We start from the raw sequence: 19528 nt of genomic DNA, 5'->3' as shown, positions 1-19528 counted from the left end.
ACTCAGAAATCCACCTGCCTCTGCCTCCCGAGTGCTGGGATTAAAGGCATGCGCCACCAAGCCCGGCTTCAAAGTTCAGTTTTTAAGACTATTCAACTCATTTTCCCGCATATGGGCTTTATGATGAAATAGAAGAATGGCGATTCTCAATACTAACCAAGAAAACTAATACACACAGGGGTGCAATCAACCTCAGCCCTCACGCCCCATGCAATATCTCTGCCTTAAAAAGGAAAAGATGCTACTTTAAAAAAGAAAACAAACAAACAAACAAAACAAAACAAAACAAAACAAAACAACAAAAGAACACAAAAGGAGAGCTTTCCTCCCTGGCCGACTCTGCTTCCCGCCCACCCGCAGAGCTCTCTCCCCAGCCCCTCCTCACATGCTACTTCTTACTCAGTTCAGTTCGGAAGGTCTCTCGGGCTGTCCTCCACCCACAAGGGTCTATGTCTCGCTCCAGGCGGATATTTTCCACCATTAGGTACATGACACTCAGCAGTACCCTGGGGTTACAAAAGGTTCGTAAGAGATGCCCAAGGCAGTTCCCAGCCAGTAGTTCCAGACTTCAAGGATGACATCAGTGGGGGTCCAATCAGAAAAGACTGGCTAGAAGGTAACGTCCCACTCATCTGGGATTTGGAAAAAGGGTAACACATGCCACTCATCACCTCTGTCCACAGCCCAGGGTCACTTCACTCACCTGAGCTCAGTGCTGTCAGCAATGGAGACAGCTGGTTTCCGAAGGGCACTGCTCGAGGCCTGGCTGTTGCTGCCACGGAGAGGAATGAAAGAACAGGAAGCCATCAGGCCTTTTCCTCCCTGCGTTCACTTACTCTACACATAAACACAAACACCTGCTATCTCCTGCTTATGCAGCGACAGACTCATCCTAGGAACCTGTAGACCTTTGAAATCCTCATGTATGGTGAAGACAGGCAAATAAGAGGGTCTGTGGTATCAGGTCCTCTTGTGATTCCCCACAACGCTTACCCTGTGCTGGTGACAAAATAGATGCTAAGCAATATCTGATACATAACAAGCAGACTTCAGTGTATCTAAAAGTCCTGGATGGCAGGCACAAGAGAAAGTAGCAGCAGCAGAAAAGGCCACGTCTACAGTTATAACTCATGACATATAACTAGTCACAATGACAGAAACTGGTCTGTTTTCTCTTGTGTTTATGATGGAGTTAGGCTCAGCTGAAAAGGTGCTTAGATTGAAAAGGTATCCAAACCAGGAGAGGTGTGAGGCTCAGGGCTGTAGCAGCTGCTTATTAGTTCAGCCTCGAGGAGGAAGAACACTGTCAGTGAGCTTTGAGTGGGGATTCCCATAGGAAAATCTACGGAGGAACTCCACACACATGTGAATCCTTCAAGAAAGTTTCTAGGGCTGGTGAGATGGCTCAGTGGGTAAGAGCACCCGACTGCTCTTCCGAAGGTCTGGAGTTCAAATCCCAGCAACCACATGGTGGCTCACAACCATCCCTAACAAGATCTGACTCCCTCTTCTGGAGTGTCTGAAGACAGCTACAGTGTACTTACATATAATAAATAAATAAATAAAAAAGAAAGTTTCTAAGCCAGCCCTCCCTGAGGCTTCTTACTCGATTTCCATGTGGAGTAGCTCCAGGAAGGCCGAGAAGGTCCCCATCTGGTAGAGCAGGAAGCAATTGTATCTGGACCAGTGTAGCACATCGACCTCGGAATCACATTCTCCGAAAGTGCCTAGAGGATCAGACAATTGCTATAGGGCCTGGAGTTGGAGGGGGCAGATATTTTAGTTCTTTCTACCCCACCTCATGAGCTTCAAACTTTGCCAATACTTTACAGAATCACGAGGCTCACAGATTTGGGCAGGGCACATAAGGACTTTCTTAGCTGAGTGCGTCAGTAGAGAAAAGAGGTAGTCTCCTGGGCAAGCCAAATGTGCTCACCAATGGCCAATCTCTTTTTGTTTTTTGATTGACTTTTACTCTATGTGCATTGGTGTTTTGCCTGCATGTATGTCTGTGTGAGGGTGTCAAATCACTTGGAGCTGGGTTACCGACAGTTGTGAGCTGCAGTATGGGTGCTGGGTATTGAAGTCAGATCCTCTGGAAGAGCAGCTAGGGCTCTTAACGACTGAGTGGGTTTCTCTTGCACCAGAAGTGGCCAATCTTCAACCCTACCCTCAAGGAGACCCTGAGATAAGGACTCAAAGGCAAATAGTCTATGTGGGAATGCATCTCTCAGGGATCACCAGAAGAGAAATAGGGGAAGTGAGAGAGGGAAGGGGGCGGGCGGCTGAAAGAGTTTAGTCCCAGGGGGCTTTCTGGAAACAGGATGAAACACACAGTGCAGATCATTTCACCCAAGAGCAGTGAGAGAATCAAGGTCATCTCCTCAATCTTGTTAGTCATTTTTATGAGGACTGAGTGTACGAATCCCCCCTGCTTCCTGATTGCCCAGTGTGGGCTGCAGACAGAGCCTTTAAGCAAAAGGACCTTGTATTGGCAGCTGGGAGTTTGTTATTGCAGCAGACTTAAGTGATTCAGAAGTGCCACCTTATTTACTGCAAGCTTCCCTTTCCTAGTCTTTACTTCCCATTTATTGTTCTTTTTTTCTCTTTTACAGTTTTTTTTACTTCCCAATTTGTAGGTTCGCCAGCAATCCTCGCATGCTCACTTTAGCAAGACTATCTCAGCGCCCCTTCCAACACCTGGCTAACAGGTTTCTGCTGGCAAGCTTTTCCCAATTAATCTCAGTTAGTTCTGATTATCTCCAAATTACTCACAGCATCCCTTCCTGCTGCTGCACTGGCTTGAACCTTTAAAATACCATAAAAACTTCAGGGATGGTGCCAGGGCATCAGCGCTCCCGACATGGATTCTCTTGCTCATCTTCATATACACATATAGGCCAGATTAGAGGGGGAATCCATGTGAGAATCCTGACATGCACAGGGTGTGGCTGTAATCCTAGCTAAGGAGGCAGAGGCAGAGGCAGGAGGAGCAAGAGTTCTTAGGCAGATCCCAAGAGCTCCACAACAATATCCAATACTATCTCTTGGTTCTCCTTATAAGGACAGGCCACTCCTAACATAGCCAGACCCATCGCTGAGATGTAAGGGACCCTGCTTTCCCAGTAAGACTGCTTTATGCACGTCCCTCTCTAGCTTCTGCCCCTATCAAGTCAGCAAGGACGGACACTTACCTTGAGCTAGATAGAGAACAGCCCGGGCCACCTTAAGCCGTTTTTCCCTACTGACCACCTCCAGTCGGTCCAGAAGTCCCATCACATAGGTCTTTTGGGCATCTTCTTCCAGCTCCAGCCATTCCTTAGTGTCTTGCACTAGGATGTAAAGCCACACACAGCTAATACTGGCTACTGCCACTTCTTCCTAGAAAGGGCCCTGATAATAAATCTCCCTCTGCCCATGGTTCTTCTCTCCAAGCCTTTTCTTATTTATGTATTTCAGTACTGAGGACTGAACCCTCGGCCGTGTACATGCTAGGCAAGCGCTATCACTAAGCCACACCTCTCACTCAAGCTTTCCTTATTAAGAAAACAAAAGGACCCAAAGATCCTCATCTGAACCTACTCTGTACCCATATATTTACCATTCCCACTTTTATTCACACGGCGTATTCTGTTCTCTGCCTTTCCTCAAGGTGTCCCTCTGTCTCCATTCACATCCGACTCCTAGTCATCCTTCCATGCCTGATACAAGAGGCCCTCTTCCACACTAAAGCCCAAACCAAAAGCTCTGCCCCTAACACTTTTGCTTTACTGTGTGTGACATTTCCTATTTTCCCCTGGCCGTAGCTTCTTTTGTGATATGCATATCTCCCCAGACTATACAACTTATTTGTAGAAGCTGCAAATTACTTCCACCTCTGCCTCCTGCATCTCTGACACAACAATACTCAGCAGACATTTGTCGAATTAAAAATTAAATTGCCACTGAGAAAGTAGTGAAGCATCTGAAGGGGCCACAGTCAGGGAATGAATATAAAGCTGGTACTGGTGGTGGGGCAGAGCTAGAGACAGAAGCTAAACATTAAGGACTAGGCTAGGCCCAGGATGCCACCGGGCAGAAGGGACTATAGTGTTCAGCCTTGCTGAGCCACCCCTCTGCTTCTCTTGGTTGCATCTTCCCTGTAGAAGGAATTCTGTACTCCATATGCAAGAAATGAAGAGTATTCGGTTGTGAAGGGGATGAAGAATCAAACTTTGATTTGGTCTGTTACTGGATCAGACTGGGATATCTGGAGGAAGTGGAGGAAAATGGCACATTCTTGTGGATAAAGAAAGACGTAGCATCACCTTGAGTCCTGAAATCTTCTTCGAAGCACTTCCTGTTAGTGGTAAATTCCAGGTTCTCCGTGTAGCTATATAATTCTGTAGCAGAAAGACAAAATGGTCACATTTAGAACCCCCAACGAAGAATTGAGAGTAGAGAGCATCGCTTGAAGGAGCTGAAGGTTCCAACACACTCTTGTGTCCAATTCAATCTAGAGCCAGTCTCCTCCCTCTCGGAACAGTTAAAAATAGCCGTGTGTGTCCCTGGGTGATTAAACTATCAAACCTGTCCTCCTGCCAGATGGCTGGCAGCAGAGAAGGAAGACAGCCTTCGACATTTGGTAAGGGCCAGGCAGAGGGTTGGAGTACAGAGAGGGCTTAATGTTATCACTTCTGTTTCTTAGGGCTGCAATCCATTCTGTACCAACAAACCAGGCCAGAAGCAGCCTAACTGCAGGGAAGAGAAGGGTAACACAACTCAGGATCTTGGAAGTCAATCTATGCTGTTTAGGAAGCCAGGATAAGGACTAAACACACACACAGGTTGGGAGCCAGTTCGCTTTCCTTGAAGGGTACAGAAATATAGGTTCCTACATATGGCCACCTGGGCAGATGATGTGGCAAATCATGTGGAAAGCACCTAGGGTTGCCAAAGGCTTTTGTGTTCAGGAAAAACTAACTACTGATTGTAACCTCTGACTATAAAACAGGATAACAATGTCCCCTGCTCAACCAGAACATCACTCTGCACCCTCATTTTACAGAAGATAAATTAAAATCAAACAGATTATCATCTCAAAAATTGATTCCACCTATACCATAAAGCAATTGAAATTTACTTATAATCCAGCCAACTAAGATAAAGGCTGAGAATTACTTGGGAGTTAGAACACTTGTGTTTCAGATTCTGGGGGTGGCCAGGAACAAATCTCAACTTTAAATTTTAAATATGTCAATCATTAGTTCATTAATGTAAATGTAAGTATACGTGTATGTATTTATATGTATATGTATGTATTTATTTAGACGAGAAAAGTCAGGAAATAGTAGTCAGGAAGGTAAACACTGCTGAACTTTGTCCTTATTTTTAAAGTGTTGATAATGAGATTTCATTTGCATATAATTATAAGATACATTAAAGTATCTTCTACTCAGATTACACAAGTATAACATCTGCCATACTCGCTTCAGACTACCCTCCAGTATTATTTCTTTCTCTGGAAGTAATTACCATCATGAATTTGGTATGCATTCCACACATGCCCATTTTTAGATTTTTACTACCTTTGTATGTGTCTATAAACAGTATACCAGGGTGGGTATATGCATAGGATCCAGATTCATTTCCCAGCACCCATCTTGTGGCTCCCAACTATCCATCTCCTCAGGTCCAGGGCACATGCATAGTACACATATATGCATGCAGGCTAAACACTCATACACATCAAATAAAATAAATCTAAAAATTTTTAAAATGTATCTCTGATACTGTTCTATTTTTAATCTTAACATTACCATAACTGTAGAAATTCTTTTGCATTGTTTCTTTGCCTCCATTTTGTTTTGGGCATCTATTCATAATGAAGTATATTGATACAGATCAATTATATTAATGACTGTATGCAGACCAACTATATCTACATGCTAGTCTATCAACTCCCTTGCAGATAGGAATTTTAGGTTGTTTTCAACTTTTCATAATTAAAAACAAGGCTGAAATAAACACTTTTTTATGCCCAAATATAAAGTTCTTCAGTTGAACATCTAGGAATAAAATTACTGGGTCATTAATATGTGCACATCTTCAACTTTATTAGATATGATCTAATTGCGTTCTAATTTTATACTTTGTGCCTTCATACTGCTACACATAGCTGTGTGGAAAAATAAATGCTCATTAGGCCTTTGAAGTTTTTTTAAACCTTTAATTAATTACTTAATTAATTTTGTGTGTATCTGTATGGGTATGAGTGCCATACTGCACATACAGAAGTGAGAAGATAACTTGTGTGAGTCAGTTCTCTTCTCCCAGCACCACTGGAGTCTGAGATTCAAACTCAGGCAGGCCATGAGCCTTGATGACAATGGCCTTACCAGCTGATCCATCTTGCCAACCTTTACATTTTTCAGTCTAACGGTTGTGAAATAATATCTTGGGTTTTAAAAATATTTTTTCTTCATTAATTAATAAATTTGGGCTGGAGAAATGGCTTAGTGGTTAGGAGTGCTGGCTGCTCTTCCAGAGGACCTAGGTTTAATTCACAGCAGCCACATGGAAGCTCACCATGTCTGTAACTTCAATCCTAGGGGATCAAACACCTTTACACAGACATACGTGCAGGTAAAATACCAATGCACATAAATAAATAAAATGAAAAAAAAAAAACACCTTGAACATCTTTTCAGACAGACAGACACAGACACAGGCACAGACACTTTTGTGGTTCTGTAGATAACAGAGAGCCTCATACATGCCCCTATATATATCTACTGACTTTCTTTCCTGTGAGTTCTTATTCTCCGTCTAGTTCTCTATCAGATTAGTCATCTCTCTTTTGTTTATCTCTTTCTTTCTCCACAGACTCAGATTCTAGATTCTAATCCTTTGTTTGTTATTAAACCTCGATATATCTGTCACTCACTGCAAAATTTATTCGCTGTGCTTATTCACCAGAGCTTCTGCAAAAATGTTTGTCTTTTTATCTGAAAAAGCGTGTCTCAAAGTGTCATTTCCATGTGACAGAATATTTAACTTTCACACCATCTCTACCCAAAGCTCACTTATTAATAACTAGCATTCATAGCACGTGTGGTATGGAGGCCCTCAATGTGAGGAGATCACGTTTGCCCTATTCTAAAATTCCAGACAGGAAGCAGCAGCCCAGAACTGAGAAAAGAATGGAATCATTTAACCCCAACTCAAATACCTACAGCAGAGCTTGACCATGACTGATGTAGGTGAGATGGCCAGCCTTATCCAGCCAGCCAATTACCTATAATCTCCTTCTGCTGTGGCTGGAATTTTAATAAGGCAAGTACTAGGAGAAAGAATAGGGTGGGTAGACAGAGATAGAATGTGATTTTAAAAGAAAGGTGGCAGAGAGAACAGACATGCGAACACATTGATTATAGGAAGAGAGAGGTGAATCCTGGAAAGTGGAGAGAGCTGGTCTGAGAGCAAATCAGTGCAGCGAAAGAAAAAGAATTACCAGGAAAGAGGAATAGACTGAATAAACGAAGACTACTATGATCAAGAACTCACAGAAGGAGATATGAAAGAGGCACCTGTGTTGGGTTGGGGAAGGGAAGATAGTGGCAATAGCCCTTCTTCATAGCCCTTTGCTAAGACCAGACAAGCTGTCAGGGACACTACAGGCCTGTTCCCTCTCCCCCTGACCACATTCCACTCCCGCTCTCTACTACCCATCTATTCATACCTGACAATTCTGCTGCATGCCCGTCTGAATCTCCATATTCAAACTCCAGAGTAGGGCAGTCCACAGAGCCCTATAATAGAGAAAAATTTCTGGTAATGGGAAAAGAGGTTGCCAAAGAAAGAATATACATCAATTTCGCTTTTTTCAAAAAAACGAAGTGAATGGCTCAGGAATGTGATTCTTCTCTGGCCTTCACACACATGCACACACATGTACCCATCCAACTGCACAGGAAGAAAGGGGTGGGGTGGGGTGGGGTGGGGGTGAGAAGATTCCTGAAACAATGACCTGCACTTTGATATAATGAAAAAAAAAATGGCTCTGCTCAGGCTTGGCGGTCCATGCCTTTGATCCCAGCACCTAGGAGGCAGAGGCAGGCGGATCTCTGAGTTATGAGTCCAGCCTGGTCTACACAGTGAGTTTCAGGACAGCTAGTTCTATACAGAGAAACCCTGTCTCAAAACAATAAAACTGTCTGTGCTAAGAGGATGGTGACTCTTAGAGAGAACACAGTCTCTATTCCCATCTAAGCCCATACCTTGTCTATGAGTTTCTTCTTGTCTTAGAGAGAACACAGTCTCTATTCCCATCTAAGCCCTTACCTTGTCTATGAGTTTCTTCTATTTGGACGTTTCTGATTTGAACCTTTTATTTAAAAATTAGAATCTTAAGTATAAGCACCCCAGAGTTTAGTCATTCTAGCAAATTATCGGTCAAACTTGAAAGGGGTAATAGTAACCTGAGTTTACAGTTGGCCAAGTAGAAATGTATACCATCTAGGAACTTCAGTTGTGGCTTGCATATGAATCGGGGGCAATCTTGTATGTTCACTACACCTGGGCAATTAGTATCAGAGTTGAATTCATTTGTAGGACATTCAGTTGGCATCAGTAACTATTGTTGAAAAATGCTCAGTTTTTTCACCCATAAAATAGGACAATAGTAAGGCTTTCTTCACTGGGTCACTGTAAAGACTAAGAGTTAAGTACAAGAAATGCCCTTATCATGCATATCTATCTATCTATCTATCTATCTATCTATCTATCTATCTATCTATCTATATCTTGATTTGTGCCAATTGTAATTCTCTTCTAGCAAATTTTTCAGGAGTTCTAGGAAAAGAAAACTATCTTCCCTAAGGATTTTCTTTACTGGAAAACAAAGAGGGAAGGAAAAGCAGATCTGGGCACTGCAAAGATGACAGGGGACATACTGACAGTCATGCCCTTTGCCTTAGAAGGTGGAAGTAACACTAATTTTTCCAGCAAGGCTTTTGGAGGCAATGAGCCCAGACCGAGATGATTACTGCAGTTGTTCGTTTCCAAGCATGAACACTGCAGCTGCGGAAAGTCAGGAGGTGAAACTCTGGGGAGCCACACTGAGCTCGCTGGCAAAAGCAACACACTATGAGAGCCTTTTTGCCTCTACTTCAGAAGGAAGACCCAGCTTATCACTCTGAGGTCATTCATTTGCATATTGTGTCTCCCCACCTTTCCTGGAATGCTTGCTCTAGAAGGGCAAAGACCCTCCAGCCTTATTCACTGATATATCATTAACATCTTGTAACTTCATTGCTAGCCCCTCAAAATATTTGATCAAGAACAATGTTTCACTTCCTCCGTTTTGAGCTGTCCTCCAACATGGCCTCACCACCACAACAGACCTCTGAAACCATGAGCCAAGATTAAACTTTTCCTTCATTGAAAAACACACCAATGTCTCTCTTGAGGAAGGAGGTATAAGGTACTTCTAAAAGAAAATCCCTACAAAGAAACCCTGTCTGTGCAAGGTGGTGACTTTGGGGGCAGTTTCCCCTGCTCCATTTACCTTTTAGGAACTAGGAGATGGGGGGGGGGTGTGTGTGTGAGAGCTTAATGGCAGTGTATATGCTAGTGTTGGTCTCTGTACAACAAATAACCAAATAGACAGATTGATCACTTTGGAAACTGTGAAATACTATTTAAATGAATCACCACAGACTAGGACTCCCTCTGCCCCTTAAGGAGAATGATGACAGTTATAAGTACTGACCAATTAATTATATGAACTGTTTAAAAGGCTTTGTGTTCGATTATCTCAACCCTCTGAGTTATTAGTGGTAACTGTTTTTCAAAAGAAACTAGATTAGTTAATTTGCCTAAAGCCACACAGATAATAAATGGAGGTACTGAAACAGACAGACAGACAGACAATTGGCCAGACAGACACTGAAACTTGGTGGTTTTGGCCATTCACTGTCAGCCAAGTGTCTGATCTCAGGAGAGTTGGTTTTATCTCTTTTACCTTTTGTCTCTAAATGACCAGACCCCTTTTCTGCTGCTGGGGATCAGTTTAGAGTCTTGTGTAAGCTATGCAAGCACTCCATCACTGAGCCACATCCCCCAACTCCGTGGCTTCTACCTAGTAAAATGAAAGGTTAGGCTCACTGTGGTAGCATACATTGTAATCCTAACACTTGGAAAACAGAGGCAGGAGGATCAGGAGTTCAAAGCTCTCCTCAGTTACACAGTGAGTTCAAGCCCAGCCAGGGCAAGTTGTCAATAGACCTTGCCATGGGCTGTCTCAAATAATTAAATCCAGATGAAACTGAATCAAATAAAGGCTAAACCAGATGACCTTCAAGGCCCCTTCCACACACATTTCGTTCCCCGAGTCCCTGCTTGTATGCAGTTTTGCTCTTGGTTGATAGATGGAATATGGCTAGATAAAATGTAGGGGAATAATAATAATTCATTCCTTTCCATGTCCCAGTTAGATTTCTTTTTTTCTAAGAAAAGGTGGAAGATATTTAAATAGCCATCCCTCTAGCTGCATCCTGGGACGGCTACACTCAAACGTCGCCCTGGTCCTATCCCAGCTTGAATCCTGTCTTTCAACCCTCCTAGAAAGGGGCGAGCTGTTCGCGGAAGGCGCTCCCTAAGCCACCGCCATCACCCGAGGGCAGGAGATAGAGCAAGGGGAAGGCTGGTGCTCCAGGCCGGTCTGGTCCAGTCCAGAGCCCGTTGCTGCAGTGTGAAGAGGGAGGGCGTGCTGTCCGCCAGCCCACCTTCCCCTCCCGCGACAGAGCTCGGGCTCCCGCCCCTCCGTCCAGTCCCTGCACCTCTACGCGCTGGTTCCCCAGCGGTACACCGGGATCCAAATTCCGGCTTCACCCGGCGGCAGCTGTCAAGTATCTGGAAAGTATCTGGTACGCTCTTCGCGCCGGTTAGGAAAACCGCAGGCCAAGGCAAGAAAGCGGGCGACCCGCAGCGGGAAGGGACCGGGCTGAGGGCCGCTCCACCTCAGCCGCCGCTTCCCGCTGGCGGATACCTCCGGGTTCCTCACCTCCGACTCCCGCCGCTGGTTGCGGAACGTTTCCCTGCCCTTGGGCACGGCCGGCTTCCCTTTGCCGCCGTTGCCGTTCCCGTTGCCGTTCCCGTTGCCGTTGTCGTTAGCAGGAGAGCCGGCGGGCCCCGGTGCCACGGGGTCGTCCATGCTGGGAAGGTTCCCTTCAGCGGTTCGCCTCAGCGGCTCCCTACCGCAGCTCCAAGATCTCTGCCCAGGGCGACCCCGCCACAGCGCGCGCCCGGGACCAGGGCCCGCCCCCTAAGCTCCGATTGGCTGTAACTACTCTCTGAGGCCCCGCCCCGAGATGCGATTGGCTGATCAGCCAGCCAGAGGCGGGGGCTCTTTCAAGGAATATTTTCCCCATGGACCCCCGGGAATTTTACTGCTCAGTTGCTGGTAGCCTGGGACTAGTAGACTCCAAATCCTGCTCCACGATTCGAATTCTGGACCCTGAGCTCAAGGCGGCTTAGCTCCGTGCTGTATGCTCTTTTCAGTGCTGTTCCTGTCGCACATAGCAGCCTTTTCCGGAGAGCCCTAGTCCACCCCTGGTCCAACGTGCCTACGTTTCGGCGGTACCGTAGACCCGGACCCCCCGCCCCCTATCCAGGCTGCTGCACGCCTCTAACATCCCGCTTTGTCGCAGAAAGGGCTTGGCCATCGGGATAGCCTGAGCCACCACACCACAAACTTACCCTCTCTGGAAGCTTTCGGAAGAGAGCTCTTGGATGGGAGAATGGGAGTTGCGGGAAGGGACCTAACTGAAATCCCTGATGCCCTTGAGGGCTGCTCCCTGCCATTTGTCCCTAGCTGTGTAGGTGCCTTCTTTTTGGTGCGAATAGATGGCAAGCTCCCACCCTCACCCGCTGCTCTTTCCTTCCCATTTCTAAAACAATCCTAATCTAAGTCTAAGATGTTGAGTTCGATCCCCGGGTCCTCACTTGGTGGAAGGAGAGAATGAACAGCCCAAAGTTGTCCTCTGACACCAGACCTCCACACATGCTCCTTGGTGTCCTCCCCCATTCCCATATACAAACAAATAAATATTTAAATTGAAAAGAAAAAAATCCTACACCCTAAGAGCTAAAGGTAAGCAGAAGGTAACCGGGTAGTTGAAGGCTGTGGATTCGGCTCTTTCCCGAATACTATTTAAATATATTGGCAGGTCTGGCTTGACAATGGATGAAAGGAATGGGAGGGACCAAATCGCTAAGGTAACTCATGACTTTAAGACAGTGAAAGGATCATTGAGTTGAGACTGTGCCAAGCGTTGTATGTGTTTTCTTGGTACCACACATTTTACCACACCTCTTCCTGACAGGTTATTTTTCACGAATCCAGGTTTTTACTGATGAGGAAATCCTGAAGCGCAGACAACACCCAAGAATTACATTAAGTCTTGTCTCAAGTGTGGTAAGTATGCTGCTCTATAGAAGAAACTTCCATTCACTTGGTTTACTTCAGTCTTGGCGTTTCAATTGCTGTGATAAAAATCCATGTCCAAAAGTAACTTGGGTAAGAGAGGGTTTGTTTCATCTGATAGCCTACAGTTCATTACCTAGGGAAGCAGGAACTGTGCTTTCTGGCTTGTCCCTCCTCGCTTTTTAATACAACTGCTTACAGTGAGCCAGGCCCTTCCACATCAACCATCAGCCAAGAAAATGCCCCATGAACTTGCACACAGGTCAGGCTGCTGGGGTGTTTTTCCTCAATGGAAATTCCCTCTTCCAAAATGACTCTTTCTGGTGTCAAGTTTGCACAAAACCAGCCAGCACAGCTACTGATCTTTAAGATGACTCCTACTTCTCTACATTTTTTTTTTTTTGATCCTCCTTACTGTATTAGGTATGTTGCTATCAAACCAACTTTGCTGGGATCCCAAATTCTAGTGCTGTATTCTCCTCAACCAATGGAATTATTTCTCCTTTTCTTAGGGATAATTCCATTCTTTTTTAGACATGGTTTCACATTGTAGCTCAGAATAGCCTAGAACTATGTAGCCTAGCCATGGTAACCCTCCTTCATCCTCCTGAATACTGGAACTACAGATATGAGACTTTGTACAGATCTTAACCCCATTTCTATAAAAAATATTATTTATGCATATGAGTCTTTTGTCTGTGCAGCAAATGCTTCCTGGTGCCCATGGAGGCTAGAAGAGGGAAGATGTCCTGGGACTCGAGTTACAGATGGTTGGGAGCCACCATCTCAGCTCCTCTACAAGAGCAATTTGTGGTTTTAATGACTGAGCCATTTCCCCAGGCCCTCAACTTTTTTCTTCCTTACCTTTCTGCTAGTTGGCAGGTGATAGGGGGGAGGGGGACATCAACCAAGACCATATTCTTTGGAGATTTCTGGGTACTTTTCATGGTCCCCAACATTTCACCAGTCTTCCAGTCCCACTCCTACTCCACTGTGGATGTAAGCTTCTTCGTAGGGTCAAGCTTCATTGTGATTTATTCCCCCCCCCCCCCCAGAGCTGAGGACTGAACCCAGGGCCTTGTGCTTGCTAGGCAAGCGCTCTACCACTGAGCTAAATCCCCAACCCCCATTGTGATTTATTTATTTATTTATTTATTTATTTATTTTTTGAGTCACAGTCTCATGTAGCTCAGGCTGGCTTAAACCATGGTATAAGTGAAGATGACCTTGAACTCCTGATCTTCCTGTCTCCAAAGTTCTGGGGTTACAGGTGTTCACCACTAAGCCTGGTTCTTCATTGGTTTTGCATACCACATTTCTGTATGTTTAACACAGGGGGTCACAATCTATGGTGTATTAACATTGTGGACAGAAAAATTAAGGCAGAGTGTCCATATGTTTTAAGCTGTTCAGTAGAGCTTTTGGCTGTCCCCAAAAGATGCCAGCAGCATTTTCCCCTTAGTTATGACAACCAAAAATGCCTTTAAACATTGCAATATATCCCCTGGGTAGCAAAAATCTCCTGTTGCAATATCTTGGCTTTGTAAATAAACTCATGTGAATTTCCAAGAAAGTCTTTGGCTCAAGGCACAAACTATTTGATTTTGGAATTTTTCAGGTATAATTTGTTAAAACTCTTAAAAATGTACAATCTACAGTAAAATCCACAATCCATGCTTAGGTTATCCCTGCTTCAGTGCGACACCCTTGCAGCCCATTGGGTTTCTTACTAAAGAGTTCTTTGTCTATCTCTGTTCTTTGTGTACCTGTTGTCTTAAGCAGTCAGATTGCCACTTAGGATTGACAGTCCCAGAAATGATTTTCCTGTGATCCCAGCTGGTCAGGAACATCCTCACAGGGTCTCCTTCTGAGGCTTTCTTCCTTTTCCTGTTTATCCCTAGGGCAAAGGCTGATGTGTTTGGAGTGGCACTGAGGAGGTCTTCTCCCGTTGGCTTCTATCTAAAGGTACCTGAGCCTAGAGCTCCATCTGGCTTTGCTTTCAGAGATGGGAATTGAAAATTTGAAGATCTCTAAGAATCAGAATGTAATCTTTTTCTAGTGAATGGTAAAACAGCAAAGACTGGACCCCTATCTGCTCAAGATAAGCCCAGATAGATGTTCAGAACTTGTCATGAAGTGGAAGGTGTCTGGGGGGGAAAACTGGATGAAGTCATAAGAAACTTCAATCAACTGAAAACTTTGAAACTGTAGGCCGTTCAGCTTATTTACCAAAGAGTGACAATCATGAATATCCTTGGTCACAGGAACAACCAGAAGTATACCTGGGAGGTAATGTCAGGCTGGTTGATGCTGCCAGTATTTTGAAATCTGGACTACTGGAGCTAGTATATAGATACATCAGTGGTTAAGAGCACTCGATGCTCTTCCAGAGAACTTGATTTCAGTTTCCAGCACCTACATGAGGTGGCTCACAACCATCTGTGGGTAATTCTGGCTTCCACAGGCACCTGCACTCAGATGCACATATCCATACACAGATACATAATTGAAAACAACACCTTTAAACAATAATATTATTAATAATAAAAAAACCCCACAACACTGTACTACCAAATTCCCTTGTCCCAGGTTTTTACTTCCAAACTCAGGCTTCTGATGGAAGGTTGATGGTAAAAATAGGAATAATTAGAGACAAAACACACTCCTTTCTCTATTTAAGCATGCTAATTCACAAAGGTAAAATACTTCATTAAATAGATGGTACCTGGCAGTAAGACAGCTTAAAAATATGTTGCAGGAAGTCTTCAAGTACTGTGTTTCTAGACTAGTAGGCAGACAGGACAAAACAGAGCCCATGAGGCACACGATGTAGCAGAGGCTATATAGTGCCTGGACCTATGTAGTAATCAGTGTGCACTAGTGTCTTTAAGCAGTCTCTCTCCTTCCTTCCTTCCTTTTTTTTTTTTTTTTTTTTTTAAGAGTATATTGCAGTGCCAGCAGAGGATGTTGGATCACTAGGAGCTGGAGTAAGATACTGGTGAGCTATATGGGTGGGTGTTGGGAATTGAACTTGGGTCATCTGAAAGAACGGCCAGTGCTCTTAACCATTGGGTTCTCTCTCCAGTCCTATCTATCTATCTATCTATCTATCTATCTATCTATCTATCTATCTATCTATCTATCTACCTACCTACCTACCTACCTATCAGACTAATAATACTTTAACATAAATAATACTTTGGGAATTCATAGTTCCCAAATTACCCCTAATGGCTACCCTATCAAAGGTTGAGACAGAACAGGCAACTGGACTCATATTCTAGTTACTGATTTAAAAGATAAATCTCTATCTGACCCTTTTCTTTTCCTTCTTTCCTATGGCTGGATATGACAGACTCCAGGTAACACAGTGGTTGGGTGACCTAGATCCATACTTTAGGTTTTTGTTTTGTTTTTTAAAATCTGAATCTCACAGTCTTCACCTCCTCAAGGTTGTGGTTCAGAGGTGTGCTCCTTATACATATAGTCAGGTGTGGGTCAAGGCGTGGTGTTCGGGGAGACAAGGTACTTGTTAGCAGTGTCTCAGTGTAAAACAAGACTCTCAGGGTGATGGTCACTCCAACACACCTGCTGGTAACTGCATCAGCTTTTCACATCTTCATCCTATGGCAGGTAGCCTTGTTATCTTTTGCCCCCATTACCTCTCATCTCTGAATTCATAGTTCTCAGAATCAAGTGGTATTCTCAGGACACAGCTCAGTTTTAAGAATACTTTATTTTTTGAGATTACATAGTCATTATTGCTGATCTAATACAATCACTTAGACATATAGATTTCCAAGAGCTTCTCAGAACTGGTGATCCTTAGAGGCTTTGTTCCTTTCAGTAAGATGACAGTAAGAACTAGATGATTATTTGTATAGATATGGATGTGTTTTACATATATATGTATATATATGTTTAGACTTGTCAATGTCAATATATAATTTGCTGGTGTTACCTATTTTCTTTCCATAATTTTCCTTTATTAAAAAAGCTTAATGCAACAATGCATTCTGATTTATTTTAAACCATGACAAAAGTTAATTCTGAGGAAAGCACAGGAGCAGCAATTTCAGATCTTTTCAGAGAAAAGCCAAGCAGCAGAAAAAGCTTTGCAGGAGTGTGTGGCCATGGGGAGCGTGGCTCTCCCAGGAGGGGAACATGAGGAGGGAGGGGGGCAAAGGAAAGGTAGATTAGAGGCATTTTTGTTTAAGAAAAAGAAAACAATATTTCCACTAAAACAGCAAGAAGACCTTGAAGTAGCACAAATCCATTGTAGATAAGTGGTGTATTTCCCTCTGCCCAGGGCCACATAACCAGAGACAACCAGTCTTCTTTTCCTTGTCTCCAGGTAGCTAGAGTGCTTGTAAGAGGAAGAGTTGGAATAAGAAGAAATTTGCTCTTATTCCAAGGTTAGAGGAAACAATGATTTGGTTCCAGCATTAGGGCAGAACCTAGATAGGAGTCCTGAGCTATCTTCTTTCTTCCCAACTCTCCACAAGCCTGCTGTACTGGGGATTCATTCGCCCCAGGGCCTGGCACATGCTAATCAAGTGTCCTATCACTGTCTTACATCCTATTTCTGGCTACTTTCTTAATGGTTGATGACAGAAGTCTCCAGAGAGAAGGGAATAGATGCCATCTGTAACTCACAGGCAGATACCTCACTATGGGCAGCCAGGTACAACTTAGAAACCCATGTGGCTCCTTTTTTATTTGGAGGGGATCTCTTCCCTATGGTGTGGCAGCCATAAGAAGCTCTGTAGAGAGCAAGGCTTTGCAGAAAAATCACTAGAATATGACTTGGGGCCCAAGCCAGATACCTGCCTAACGGAATCTGCTCTGGACATAAAATGAGGCACAGAGATATGAATCTTTCGCTAAAGAGATCCAATTAAGAGGCCAGACATGGTAGCACATGGCCTCAGGAGGCCAAGGCAGGAGAACTGCCGAGTCCAGCCTGGGTTACAGAGCAAGACTATCTCAAAACAACAACAACCCCAACAACAATAACAAAGGAACAAAACAGAGATGGTAGTGGGAGAGTGATTGATGCATTCTGCTAATACAGAAATCAGAATGAGGCAAACAGAATGGCCTATCTCGGTAAAGTCTTCAGTGTTTATGACCTTCCTTATACAACAGAATACAGCCACAGGTGTTGCCCTGGGAAGAGTCCATCTTCTGGGGTGAGCCAGAATGTATACCATAAGGCAAACCAGCCACCTACCCAAGTTCTGTTTCCCTATCTTAGAAAATAAGGACACTTCCAGACTAGCTTCCAGGGCACACACAAAGACCAAGGGACAGCAGAGCTGGTGGAGCCAGGGGAGAAGATCTAGAGGAAGGTTTCAGTGATTCTGGGTGTCCTCTGTTGGGATGACCTTGCTCTTGATACAATGTAAAAGATGTATCAATGTAAAAGACACATGGGGAACAAACAGGAGACTTCTAAATAGGGAGAGGCCATGAGAGGGACTCATTCAACTCAAGATTCCTAGGGTCACTCCAGGTTAATTCTTGAAATCAAATGATCCCAGTGGAAACCTCGAAACCACTCAGTCTATCTCCAAAGAATATCCAACTCTTGGGTAGAATGAGAAACTTCACACTGTTTACATTATTATTTTATAATGCTGGAGTTACTTAAGAAACTCTCTGAAACAGAATCCTTAAACAGAAGGGGCCAGATCATAATAATGATACAGCGGCAGCAGCAGCAGCAAAGAAAGATAAGCTATCAGATTACAGATCTCACTTTCACCAAGGCCAACAGCCAAAGGGATGAATGTCTGATGAGGTTCAAACTAGTACCCCATCCCTTTCCCTAGTTCCCAGCGACTGAGCACAGGGCCTTATTCATGCCAAGGAAGTGCTTTACCACTGAGCTAACCTCCAGCCCTCAAACTAGGTTTCATCATCTGGACACACTTTACAGAGTCTCCTGTCTTCTGCAGCCAGGCTGCAAAGTCTTTCCTGGAAAAACGTGTTTCTTTAGGATATCAATCGATAGCCCACTCTAAAGCCTGAAGCTCCCAAATCTCTAGCAAACACCTTCGCCAACTCAGCTCCAAGCATCATTTCAGGCACAACAGAAGCACTGTTCATATGGGGCTCTCCTTCTCTGACAGTGCCGGTCTAGGGGACTTCCTAGGAAACAAGCCCAGTTAAATGGGAAGAAAGCAGAACTCTGGGTCCCAGTGGAGCTGGCTGGCTACTTCCTGAGCAGAGTTTAGTAGGGTTACAAAGTAAAACAAATGCCTGACCAACACCAGAGCTGTTAAGATCATGGAGTCACAACCCTCTTAGAGCCAGAAAGCATTGAAATGGATATAGTTAGTCAAGGAGAAGAAAGGAGTCCTGGGTAAGAGAAGAGATCCCAGTAGGCACGGACACAGGCACAGCTGAGTTCTTGGTGCAGCTTACAAGACCTTACCACTCCTGCCTCCCCAGCCTTTTTATAAGGAAGGCAGTGACAGTAACTATCAAGGCTGAGAATTCAGGCCTTGTTAATTCAGTGGCTTCCAAAAGGCCTCACCTGGGAAAGGACCAAAGCTTTGAGAAAGGCAGCTGCTGAAATTTATTCAGAAAACCCTAAGTAACAAGGAGTCTGGCATCCCTGAACTAACTCCTGAGCCTGGAGAGGACAAGAACATGGTCATTGCTGGGGATTCCATTAATGGGCAATAATGCGAGTGATGCACGAGGAATGGCTGGCCCATTTCTTTCCTTCCTCAGCCTGTCCTCTGTGGCTCTCACGGCCCCACGAGTAGTAACCACACTCTGGGCCATGGCTACAGGCACAGGATTCTAGATTTTAATAAATAAATAACCTAACACACAGGATGAGCACGGCGGGCAGCTCTGATTGGAGAAGCAGCTTGCTAGGTTCTTCCTTGGATAGTATTTGAGAAAAGGCTTGGTTCTATTCCTTAACATGTCTTCTGGCTTGCATTACAGGAACTTAATACCTGGAGGGAAAAAGAAAGTTGAAACTGACGTTATCTGCTAGTGGGACTGGAACATAAGGAGCCTGCCTAAAGGTGTAAGAGGGAGACA

The 19528-nt window shown here is 44.3% G+C and overlaps 2 protein-coding genes across 10 annotated transcripts in view; both read right to left on the bottom strand.

Moving 5' to 3' along the window:
* Strip2 (striatin interacting protein 2) overlaps window positions 1-11256 on the bottom strand; it is a 43088-nt gene extending 31832 nt beyond the window's left edge. Inside the window, exons 1-7 of the mRNA XM_021165316.2 lie at window positions 11045-11256; window positions 7721-7790; window positions 4308-4382; window positions 3195-3332; window positions 1607-1727; window positions 704-772; window positions 400-506 (exon numbers count right to left, since the gene is read on the bottom strand). Coding sequence (XP_021020975.1) covers window positions 400-506; window positions 704-772; window positions 1607-1727; window positions 3195-3332; window positions 4308-4382; window positions 7721-7790; window positions 11045-11194 — 730 coding nt within the window. The 5' untranslated portion in view covers window positions 11195-11256. The remainder of the gene's footprint in view (window positions 1-399; window positions 507-703; window positions 773-1606; window positions 1728-3194; window positions 3333-4307; window positions 4383-7720; window positions 7791-11044) is intronic.
* Window positions 11257-16183: 4927 nt separating this feature from the next.
* Ahcyl2 (adenosylhomocysteinase like 2) overlaps window positions 16184-19528 on the bottom strand; it is a 148771-nt gene continuing 145426 nt past the window's right edge. For all 9 annotated transcript variants that reach the window (XM_029478363.1, XM_021164572.1, XM_021164573.1 and 6 more), the window contains one exon: window positions 16184-19440. In XM_029478363.1, coding sequence (XP_029334223.1) covers window positions 19434-19440 — 7 coding nt within the window. In that variant the 3' untranslated portion in view covers window positions 16184-19433. The remainder of the gene's footprint in view (window positions 19441-19528) is intronic.

Source organism: Mus caroli, chromosome 6 (assembly GCF_900094665.2).
Source record: "Mus caroli chromosome 6, CAROLI_EIJ_v1.1, whole genome shotgun sequence".
NCBI classification, from domain to species: domain Eukaryota; kingdom Metazoa; phylum Chordata; class Mammalia; order Rodentia; family Muridae; genus Mus; species Mus caroli.
Note: the sequence above shows the minus strand (reverse complement) of the source record. Positions and strands in the feature narration are given on the sequence as shown.